This window comes from Vanessa cardui, chromosome 19, assembly GCF_905220365.1.
Source record: "Vanessa cardui chromosome 19, ilVanCard2.1, whole genome shotgun sequence".
Taxonomy (NCBI): Eukaryota; Metazoa; Arthropoda; class Insecta; order Lepidoptera; family Nymphalidae; genus Vanessa; species Vanessa cardui.
The window spans coordinates 11,926,794-11,939,874 of NC_061141.1; the positions used below are offsets into that span (position 1 = coordinate 11,926,794).

General features: G+C 31.2%; 1 protein-coding gene across 3 annotated transcripts in view; it reads right to left on the reverse strand.

Moving 5' to 3' along the window:
- The window catches only part of LOC124537792, a 130,785-nt gene that overhangs the window by 39,907 nt on the left and 77,797 nt on the right, over positions 1 to 13,081 (reverse strand). The window contains exon 1 of one of the 3 annotated variants that reach the window (XM_047114699.1): positions 11,989 to 12,124. The exons of 1 other annotated variant lie outside the window; for it this stretch is intronic. Coding sequence is in view for 1 of the 2 variants with exons in the window: in XM_047114698.1 (XP_046970654.1) it covers positions 6,682 to 6,756 (75 nt within the window). In the remaining variant the exon portion in view is untranslated. Of the gene's footprint in view, positions 1 to 6,681; positions 6,772 to 11,988; positions 12,125 to 13,081 lie in introns of those variants that run through there. One more of the 3 variants, XM_047114698.1, reaches the window with a different exon arrangement.

The window sequence follows — 13,081 nt, forward strand, 5'->3', positions numbered from 1 at the left end:
ATCCACAATTATAGATCATACATCCGCAAATTTGTACAATCGATACTTCGATATTAAATGCATGAAAATCAATGATATGACAGTTTAACGAGCGGCCATATTTGACGTTTACGATTGTAAATAAATAGTACACTAAGAGCTTTGTTCTTACAACTACAACAAAATAGAGTATCTTCGATTTCACGAGTGAGATACAAAATGGTTTACAGAATAGAACTTTAAGAATTCAAATAATATTTATTTTGAATTTCGAATGATTTGTCTTTTTGAAATAAAACTAGCTATAACGGATTTGAATCGCGTATATTAATTATTTTTAATATCCCGACGTTTCGAGCACTTTACAGCGTTCGTGGTCACGGGTAGACTCTACCCGCGATTCAAATCCGTTATAGCTAGTTTTATTTCAATGTGTAATCGCGAAAATTTAAGACAACATTATTTGTCTTTTTGTCCGACGTTATACTTTTTAGTAATGCTTTGTATGGTTCATTTACCACGTAACTGGTATATTACAATTGCCTGTATTAACCATTTTCCTCGTATAATATTAGCTTGTTTACATGTGAGTATCAAATGATAACCTTAACCACAGCCTTGCTTGCCTATCATAAGCTTCGACCAAATTAAGTCAGTCATAATAACGGACTGTCATAATGAAACCGGATAGGTTTTAACCACTTAAATTAGTTAAATTATGCTTTCAGATATATTACTGTTTTGTCAAATGTAGTATTTTTACGGATTTATAAAATTATAAACAACAAAGAAGAATCGGTTAAGGAAGGTATTTGTTTTTGTAGTTGATTTATCGTTTACAAATTGAAAATTTTATTGTAACGGATTGTTTTTGATTTACAAGTGACTTGTCGTTAAAGCTGTCCCCGTGTGCGATCAAAAAAGGGAGTCATAGTCTCTATTACACAGTCCAAAGCCGGCATTTATTTCTATAGCACTCTGATTGGTAGATTATACAGAGGGATGAAAAGCTACTATTAAAATGGTAATTTTTATGAGGTGGTCATTTTATATGTTATATTCGGGTTTAAACCGCGATCATTTCTATCATTATTTCCCGACGTTTCAGTTACAATACGAGATGTCACATTGTCACATGTATTGACGACGACGGCGATGATGTTGGGTCAGATATGTCGAATAAAAAAATATATGTTTTCTACTTTTTTTTAATGTTACTAGACACGTGTAATCTTTTTTAAGACAAGTGTCGCCCGTGAATTTAATGATCTTTTAATGAATATTGCTTTACGTGGGTTTTCAGCTAACACCAAAATGAAGGAGTTTCTTATTTCTTCGTAGTTTCCCTCTGTGTCATACCATTAAAAATTACTTTATAGATTTTTCTCAGAATATTATATTGTTTTATTTCTAATATATTATTCTTTTTTTGATATTAAAGTTTTATATAACATAATGAATGCTTGACTTAATAAAGTTTGAAAACATATTAAGAAATTAACGAGAAAAAGACCCGCAAACAATTGAAAAATTTCAAATTGACTTTGAATATATATATACATACATACATCATAGGTTTAATCATCGTAAGGTATAAATAGTATGTACGTAAGTTTAAAGTATAACATTAATGTAATGTTTTGGTAATAAAATTTGATATAAAATACATATTATACTTATCATTATAGATATACAAGGAATTAAAATACGTTCGTAACATCGTGACTTAATCTTATTTCAAAACCAATTTGAATATCAAATGTAGGCGGCGGATTTGTGTTGCGAAATCGAATCTTTTGGGTTAATACGAATATATAAATGCGTCGATCGTTTGTGTTATATTGTTTATATTTTTAGCCAAACATAGGTATATATCATAAATTTAATTAAGAGCGAAATTCCTCTAGTCGCGAAGATTATTTAAAATGCATCTATATTAATATAATAAATGTGAAAGTAACTTTGTCTATCTGTTACTCTTTCACGACCAAACCGCTAAAACGAATTTTAAACCATTTAAACCATTTATTTTGCTACACACATACATTACATAGATTCTACAGAAGAAGATAATTAAATTTAAAGAATACAGTGTAGGTAGCAAGGGGTTCATCTCAGTATAAGCTGTGCATTAGCACAGCACTGATTTTCAGATGGCCCCTGACTATTGTATAAAACTAAAAAGCCCTTCTCCTTGAGGAAAAAAACATACAACAACAACAACAGCATGTAAATTCCCACTGCTGGGCTAAAGGCCTCCTCTCCCTTTGAGGAGAATGTTTTTGGAACATATTCCACCACGCTGTACCAATGCGGGTTGGTGGAATACACATGTGGCAGAACTTCTATGAAATTTGTCACATGCAGGTTTCCTCACGATGTTTTCCTTTACCGCTGAGCACGAGATGAATTATAAAGACAAATTAAGCACATAAATCAGAAATTCTGCCATATGTGTATTTCACCAGCCCGCATTGGAACATCGTGGTGGAATATGTTCCAAAACCTTCTCCTTAAAGGCAGAGGAGGCCTTTAGCCCAGCAGTGGAAATTACAGGATGTTGTTGTTTTTATGCATTATAAAACTTATTTATTTGTACCACACATTTATATATAGATATAATTAATAATGAAACAAAGGAGTATATCGTATAATAATATGTAATGAAACACGACTGGTTTCACACATCCTGACTCATTAATTAATGACTCGACTTGTTTGCAATCATAAAGCACACTGTACACATACATTAAAAGGGTTTCTTGTAATTTTAATACGGTCTAGTGTAGGTGTGTCTGAGTGGTTAATATTAGTTTCCTGTAGTTATAATACTATTAATTCTAATATCATTAATTCGCAAATAACTATGTATTTATCTGCTAAGCCACTGATTTTATGAAACATTTCACTTTTGGTATGAAGCAAGTTAGAACCTCCTGTAGAGTAGTGGAAAGTTTAGAGTATGAAACAAGATTATTAACAATTATATTTAAGCACACGGCCTACAGTTTTTATAGTATTTGAAAATTGCATTAATAGTTTGTTTTTTTTTTACAAAAATTATAACGTAATCGTGGTACGATTGTGTTATAATCTTATTTTATCAAGTTTTTTAAAGACGAAGAGAGATGATCATCTTTATCATATCTGACTGGACTTCTATGACGTATACATCGATAAATGAAATTCAATAACGCGTCATAGTCAATCCTTGGTCAACATATTGAGACATAAAAAAAATACAACCGATCAATCAACGCTGAGTAAAAAGCTCATGATGTAGCTTCCTATTTAGCAATTAAACACCAATTACGTGTCTGAGCGATACCTGTATTGCCATATTATTCAGTGATCCTTATGGTTAATATTGACGCATGCGCACTGGGGCATATTTATATCTTGTTTACGAACCGGTTACTTACACAATATCCATATTGCCCGCCCACATCCGAAAGGAACGTTTAAAACCTAACAAGTATACGTGATACTACTGTGACATTATTCTAGTTTGTTTTTTTGTTTATGTTAAGACACTGTATAAAAGAAATACCGGAGTTTTGATGACGCTGAAGTAATCCTTTCTCTACTGTCGATATCATATGCTTCATTAATTGTAATTTACTTAGTGGAAGGGCTATAACCAACATTCATAAGCCATAGTCTAACGTCAAACAGCAATATTGGATGTTGTATTTCGGTTTGTAGGGCAAGTGAGCCAGTGTATCGATTGAATCGTAAGGTAACCTGCATATCGGATTATTCGGACACAAGTGCATTTAAGTCACTAATTCGCAGTTTAAAAATGACATAATCCCCAAAATGACTGCTTAGTAGGGGAGACTTTGCTCTGGTGAATTGATTATGACACTACATATATTAGGATCCACAATATACATTAACTAGAGTAATTGAGAGAAAATAAATTATACGACTCTATCGGTAGTCAGACTGCCTATAGCCTGAGCCACAACGTCTGGAAAATATTATCACGGAAATTTTAATATTACGCAGTTCCGAGATGACAGAGTCCGTGGAGACTGGAATGCATTATTATGATATACAATGGGGGTGTCTTTACATAAAAATGGCATTTCTATTTATATTTTATTAGTTTTTATACGCCAGAGCAGTCCTTTTTTCTATTATTACTGAAGTCTTAAACATTTGTAATTTGATAACACAGAAACTTAAACGTTATAATTATGGACTGCCCTTGATCATAATGTAATTTAATGTACGATCACATAGACTTAAGTCTAATTAGCGAATTATTACCGGTTATTTTCGTTAGACTCTACATTTCGAACCAGTGGTAGCTTTGCGTTTAATACAGTTGTACAACTCGAAAAAGTAAGTCTGCTTGAGTAAGGTAAATTTTGATTTTTATAACAAGGATGGCTTTAATTGGACCCCGTAAATTTTGGTACAGAACCATTTAAGTTGTTTTTATTTGATCGTATTACCTCTATTGGTGACAGGAGGGCCGATTCATTTTTTGCGTAGAGAATCGGAATTGTGATTTAACGGCAAAATTTATTTATTTATTTGTAGAACATTATACATACAATACATATTAGCCATTTTATATTTTTATTTTAGTATATATAAAACAAATGGGCATCAATAGAACCTCAACAAATCCAGTGTTAATTGTATGTATGGGTTCATACACACATACACTTGTGAAAGAAATTAAATCGATTGCGTAAGTTTATTTCTTTTTTAATTAAATAAATTTATTTAAAGATATCAGTCCGCGTGCAATAACATCTTTATTACGTGAAGTAATAATTTTATGTTATTAAAAGTAAAAGTGAAATGTTTGATGCGATTTCTTTTTATCACTGTGAAGATACAATTGGATATGAGGCAGTGGCATTTCTGACACTCATGGGCGCTCATGATCACTTACTTACCATGAGGCCGATTTGGCCTAATCATAAAAAAATAATTTAAGGTCCAATTTATGATTTAATGTTTGAAGGTTTTTAAAGTACAGTAAATAAAGGTAAACGGTCGGACAATGGTTACCACTGCCCACACTAGCGCCGTAGAAATATAGAAATTGTTTCATTCCTTACACCGCCAATAAGCCAATCTTTGGAACCAAAGTGATATGTTCCCTATGTCTGTAGTCACACTGGCTCAACCTTCAAACGAGAATATCATAATACTAAATATTATATAATGAATTAGAGATACCTACCCATATGGGCTAGCAAAAAGCTTAAGAACCAAATTGTTTACAGCCTAGCTAGAACACCTTGTCAATATCACGCAATTGAGAAAATGATTTAGTTCATTGAATGTTCATTTCACTTAAAAAAAAAACAAAACCGGTGGTAGTACTTCCAATAAAATGACGATTCAAAGTGTAAAAGCCTAATTTAATAAAAAAAATATTTTGATTATGTTAAAAAAACTACAACTTGCCCAGTTATTTTCTGAACATTATTTTTGCACTGTTTAAGAAATGATAATTTTTGTTTATTTTTAATATCAAATTAATAGTATTTTGAAAATCTATTAAACGGCTTATGTTTAGGTACATTACTTCGGCAGACAAATAATTATAATGCGTTCATCGTATAGACGATCTCCGTGGTCGAGTGGTGTGTACACCGGTTTTCATGGGTACGCCACTCTGAGGTCGTGGGTTGGATTCCCGGCTGAGTCAATGTAGATTACCTATCATTAGTTTTTTACGTTGTCTCGGGTCTGGGTGTTGTCGTTACTAGCATAACATATAACACAAGTGCTTTACCTACTTACATTGGGATCAGAGTAATGTATGTGATGTTGTCCAATATTGTCCAATCGTATGTATATATGTACGCATTTCAAGTCTTTCCCTAGAACGAGTTATATTTCAAGCTATAACAGCCGCATTGACAAGTCAATTTAAGGCACATGGTAGTTTATTTTAACACTTAGACAATTAACTTGTTACAAAACATATCGTCATTAATTAGAGATGAAAGTAATGTCTGGAATTATCTCGAACCTCCGAGTACACGGACCGTGACAGATGTGATATCCAACTTAAATACGCACTTGTTTGTATGAATCATACCACTTTCTAATCACGACATAAAAACGTTTAAAGCGAGCCAAAACTTTTATTACATATATACATATATATTAAAGAGAGTATGTATCTAACACATACGTAATGGAGGAGCATGGATCTTCATACTGTTTGTTTAAGGAAAGAGGAAGATTATAAAAAAAAATACAGACGAATTGATAACCTTCTCCTTTTTGAAGTCGTTTGAAAAGGAAGATATACGCTAATGTAATGCTAATGTAAATAATGTGTTTATTTGTACATATATGAAATGTAGTTAGTTCAATGGACTTATGCAATATTACTAGTTCGAATCCGGGTGTAAAACTTTTAAAAGCCTTGATAGAACGACATTCATTCTTAGTAAGAATTAATATTGTGTTGTGCTGTATATCGTATAAGAATTATGTAGGTATTGAGCACTGAATTCTTAAAACTTAAATCATATGATCACAAATATTACACTTTTCCTGTATTAACGACCTCCGTGGCAAAGTTGTAAATAACTGATAAATCAAAAAAATCTTGACAACGCCATGAGAGCATTATTTTTACTTTTTATTAATTTTTTGCAATTAACGTATAAAATAAAATAGATACGGAACATATAAGTCATACATATTTTAAATAATTACCAAAAAAACTTTAGTAGTGAACAGCCACGCTATATTCCAAAAACTCCGAAAGGCTTCTTTCAACGATCTCGCCATATTTTTTTTAAAATACACAACACACAAATAATAACGAAGCGTTTTAAATATCAAAACTGTTCATACACTTTAGAACTTCATTACCGACTTACAACCGTTATTATTTAAAATTCGAACGCATCCGAATAACGTTACACTTAGAGATATTAATAAAAGTAATTGACAGTTCTTTTTTTAAAATTCGAAATTTGATATTCGATCACTGAACGGTTTTTATGAAAGCGCACACTCGAATATCGAACACAAACATCGCGAAATATAAACACGTCGATTTTGCGCGCGCGCTGTTTTTGAAAGTCTGACCAGTCAGCGAGACGGTACTGACTGAGATGCATCCTACGAACATCATAGTTTTACTTTCTAAGCGAGATATTCTATGATACGGTAGTTTTTTTAATTTAAATCTGTTTTCATTATCATAATTAATGAGTCTGATATATTTCTTTAAATGTATCTATGACACTCCTTTTACTAATATTACATTAAAATATACTTTTAAACTTTGCCACTAAAATTTTATGGAAAAATGTATATTCCGTTTTATTTTCAATACAAAAAAATAAGTATTAATTAAGTTACCACCAGATATATGTATTAGCCTAATAGTAGTAAACATTAGTCATAAAGTTATATGTAACAGCTATTACATATAGTAATTTTATATTTAACTAATAGATTTTCCTTTCGCAACCCACGCTAAATTAAAATTTCCAAAATTATTTTTAATATTTTCTAGCTCGTACTCAGTTTTGTGAGTGCGTTGATAGTGAGGTAAAATTGTTTACATACCTAAGTAAATAATAATAACATTTAAAAAGGCCACCTGTTTTCCGAGTCACCATTAACAATGACCATTGACACTAAGATATAAACCATTCCTTATATAAATTACAATTTTAATAATTATATTAATATTTTTTTATTGCAACACCTGCTATCTTTGTCTGGAAGAGATCGCTATTAAATGATAACACTGACATATTATGTACGTGTATATTACGATAAGTATCTATGTATTGTTTTTACATGTGTGTTGAACAATAAAGGATAATCTCTTTCGACCGTACATAACAATACGAATTACAAAGTGTTATTTATAAAAACTCACTTTGAATCTCACTTGTGGAACCGGTTGTCGATTATAGGCATATGCTAGTTTAATTCTAGTTTAAGACTAAGGCCTCCTCTTGCTTTTAGAAGGTTTTGAAGCTTATACCAGCTCCAATGTGGGATGGTGGATACTCATGCAAGCATCCTTACGTACAGAATAAACACAAATTAACCACATGGAAATTTAGAAGTATTGTCCGGATTCGAACATTTCAAAATTTTAATCATCGGTTAAGATGCAGATATTCTAACCACTGCGCCATCTCGGCTCTTATTGATTCGTGTATAAATGTTAAATAGTATTTTATTCAATGTCGCATTTTACATTTTGACCTTTCACGATCGGGTTCGATGGGTTTCGAGTTTGTAGTTACGTAAGCTCTACTTTTATCGACAGTATTGTATCGATAATTGCCTATCCCGAGAGAATCCGAATGCAGACACTAGCGTTATATTCTACAAAATGATTAACATATATATAATTATAGAATCAAAATCTATCAGTGTTACAGAAATAGAAAAAAGATAAGATTTCAAATGAATTCGCTAAAACTACTTTCACCGAAAAGATCACGAAAATATTTATTCGTCTATATCAAATTAATTATAATTAGTCGATATATCTTAAAGTACGTCAACGTGTTTGTTTTACGAGAATAATAATCACCAGCTAGAATCAAGTGGTACCATATTAATGGTAATCGACACGCGCCTCGCAAACGACTTACTATAAACAATACAGCACGTGTTTGATAGATTGAGTTTTTAATTGGGATGTAAATGCTAATTCAATTTTTTTGTTGAGAAATCAAGCGGTGCTCTTTAGTATTCATACTCAAAAGAAAACTACCACCGTTTAGTGGTAATGAATGATATTGGAAACATTGTTCAATGGTCAATCCATACTAATATCATTAATGTAATTGTAACTTTATATAAGTATAGCGATAAATATGATGTAATTTTATAAAAAAACAAGAATCCCAAGGAAAGACAGGATACCTAAAGCCCTGCCTAAGTCCGATCCCCTCCCCTTCCAAACACGCGAGCATAAAGTTTTTATTCAATTTATGAAATAATCGGGAGCCTGATTTATTTCAATGTGTTCTATTCTTTATAAGAGAAAACCATCTCATTAAATTGTGAGTGGAACAATAATCTTAAGACTGGGGGTCAATTCTACAGTTTACCCGTTTTAATATTCTACAATGATCCTGTAATATTCTACAATAATAATAATAACATAATTATTTGCCAATAACAATAGTACAGAAGAGTAATGCTAAACGAGATAATGGATTAATGACAACCATGCCTGGAAAATCCTGTATTATGGGGACATTCATTCGTCCACTACGACTAATTAAATCGATGACGTTTCTAAAGTAGAATACACATTTCATATATTATCATAATAGCAGACACAGGTCGAAATCGAATCAGAATAACTATGGAAACATATCGTTTTCTTGGTGGTAGGGCTTTGTGCAAGCCCGGGTAGGTACCACCCACTCATCAGTTATTCTACCGCCAATTAACAGTACTCAGTATTGTTGTGTTCCGGTCTGAAGGGTGAGTGAGCCAGTGTAACTACAGGCACAAGGGACATAACATCGTAGTTCCCAAGGTTGGTGGCACATTGACGATGTAAGGAATAGTTAAAATTTCTTCCAGCGTCATTGTCTATGGGCGATGGTGCCCACTTACCATCAGGTGGCCCATATGCTCGTCTGCCAACCTATACCATAAAAAAAAAATCGTCACTGTTAAATTAGTAGTAAAGTGAAGAATGACAAGTTAAGATTCAGCTGAAGTTGATTCGAAGTGGATTCGACATCGTTCTAAATTAGCGGAATTGCCCCTGTCCATATACATCATCATTATGTTCATTAATTTAACATAATTATATTATAAACGCATATATACGGTTATTTAATTTTAGAGACATAAACAGTTAGTATGTTATTTGGGATTGTATTGTATAACTACACACACATTGTCAAACGAAAGAATTACTGTATATGTGAATTTATATGTATATACAGTCGAGATATAGGCGTAATGTATTCGTGTTTTTTCCTCGTAATACTGAGTGTTACAATTTCATACTAAATCATTTTGTTCCAAACGTATATATAAAACACGTTTTATATTCAGTAACAACTGTCAACAGCTTTTTTTTCTATGCGGTTGTATTTTGTTTTAGAGGGTACATACATTGTGATTTGTACCGTTTGAAGAAAAAAAAATTGAATTTGATATATTACATGATTTTATTTTTACGATATATTGTTTAATCGAAACGAATATATCCTAAATAGTGCTTATATGAGTCGACTATCGTTAATCGATAGCTGTATGAACTGTCCACATATATTCGCAATTAAAGCAATAAAAAGTGACTCAATGAGATACAGCTGGCAATCTTTCAATTTATGTTATTATATTGAATATTTAGTGACAGCAGATATTCGTTTCACAAACTACTTTTACTATATCGAAAACATCGGAAGAAACTCGATGAGATTATCTTTGGAACGATCGTTTAGTGTAGTTTTTATTTAATGTATGAAAAAGTCCGGAGGCGATCAATTCGACGTTTGTATGCTATCATATATTACAAAAATCATTTTTTTAAATGATAACACGATCGCCTTTAGGCTATTTCTAGTTTTAATATAAAACTATGGAGTCCATTAACGTCGTGGATAAATAATGCTTTTATGTCGAGTAAAGATTTTGATTTTAATTCTTAATTCTCATCCTTACATTTGCTTAGGTCTTAATTTATTAATGCCTAATTTAAAAGCAGAAGAAGTATTTGTAATTAATTAATTTATACAGAGTGTTTTAAAAAGAACATACAAGGTTGTCTAGCTACTCATACAAATTAATTAAATACGAATGAGATGAGATGCGAAAACATTGTTATAAACGGCGATATCGGAAGACAATTTATTATAAAAAAAAATTGCACCATCCAACTAATATTCCGAAGCAATCAAACCGGTTTCGAAACTGGTATCATTCTATTTTATCCGACATTTTAAATCAAGACATTTCGTTTATATGCTTTACGAGAGGGCAATATGATTTTTTTTTAAATCTAAAGGATTATATTGAGCTTGTTTCGGCCAGTTTCTTCATTAAAAAGTCTTTCGTTTCCTGTCAACTGTTTTAATATATTTATATACATTGCAACATTCTCTGAATTAAAAAAATACTCTCAATATTGGCCAAGGTCTCCAATAAACATATATTAGCTATATTTTCTCACCAAACATTTCAGTGTTAATAATACTAAACTATAATTATTAACAAGCCGATCCAATATTCTTATTAATATCAATTCATCACATGTTTATTGATGAAATTTATTCACTAATGAATCTTTTCGAAAAGCGTTAATACTACTGAGTAAGATTAAAAGTATAGAAATATGTTTTGGAAATAAGCTTTGTAGTATACGTTTAATAAATTAGTGTGTTATCGCAAAGTTTACCGGAACTTTGTATATAAACACGGTAAGTTAAGTTTATCTCACGAACCCTTATTGTAAACTGTTGTCTTGCAAAGTTCAATGAATAATAATTTCAAAAATCGAACATTTTTATTCATTAAAACTAATCAAAATCACAAGTACATATGAATAAAGATTATACAATAATTTTAAAATCTATTTTTTTTAATTTCACGAAAAAGTATTTAATGTATTATATATATATTATACTTTATAACTGAAATAGATCGTTTAACAAGGGTTCTATTTGGTAAAGTGTTATGTGTAGTTTTTAGTTTCGTGTCGTCCTTCAACCATTATTGATTTGCTGGCAATGAGTCACAGGCATTAAACTCGAGGCTAAATTACCGTATCGCCTTATTTAAACCTCATGAGTAATTTACCAACGAGATATTGAAAAAAAACAACATTTTATAAGCACTAAACAGTCTGGAACGTAAGTAGAGATTAAGCTTTTTGTTTAATTCTATAATTTTATAATTAATTTTTATATTCCAATGCAGCACAACAACTTTAAAATTATATATTTTAATGAATATAATATTAGTTATTATTAAAAAAAATAAACAAAGAACTATTATATTTTAATTCATATAAATAACCTTTTTAATTAAAAACTTTTTACGATCTGACACCTAAAGCGATATAGAATTGAACCACTGCACTTTCAATTTAAAAAGTAAAAAAGTTCGATATTTGATTTTGACACGAACGCCGGCGGCGACGACCGCGTTAGGATGGCGATTGGCGACTGCGTGATTCATCCCATCTCGACGGATGGAAGGAAAACAAAATACATATTGCTCTATAGTCTATATACGAGCGACACGCGGTTTTACTCTTTACATACATTACCACGATAGCTGTACCACAGATAATATCGTAGCAATTATAGTGCTTTTATATAAGCAATTAGCAGTGTTTTATAGCATCTAGTTTTTGTATGAATAATGAATACCAGCCATATCATATTTTTTTTAGTTCTTTCTTCATTACAAGCTGGTATTAAACTGAATGTGTTTGTGTGGGTCAAATATTGCAACTGAATTTTTAAACCAGTTCCTATCGCTAGCGCTAAACTTTTGCAAACTTTTTTTACTTAGACTTTAATTGTAAGATTATTCATTCCTCATTATCAAGCTTAGCAACTAAGATGATGCTCTTTGTGTCGATAGTTACTGTTGCTTACTGTTTGCATTTATTCAAATCTGCCAGTGGGATAATCTTGCAACCAGTATCCACCAATTCAGCTAAACTTTTGCCCATACCTTTAGTTATTGATGAAATGATTGCCTTATATAAGTATTATAAAATAGAATGCCATTTTCTTATTTTAAGTAGAATTTATTTGCTTTAATAGAGTAAGTAATACTTGAAATTATTATAAATACTAAATTTGATAGTCTATTCAGTATCCCTTGGGAGTTTTAATTCTTATTAAATTTTATTAGAAAATATAAAAATTGGCTTCGATTAAAAATTCACTATTCATACTTAAAACAATTAAAATAAGAAGAAAAATACTTTTTATGTGTGCAAATACTTGTATATGTATACTAGCTATATCCCGCGGCTTTGCTCGCGAGGATATAATTTTACCACTCTTTGCATATTGGTGTGTGTTTCACCCCTTAGAGTAGTTTATCCAGAAACGCTTAAATATGGATCTACACATTTTAATCAGTATCTCAAAAA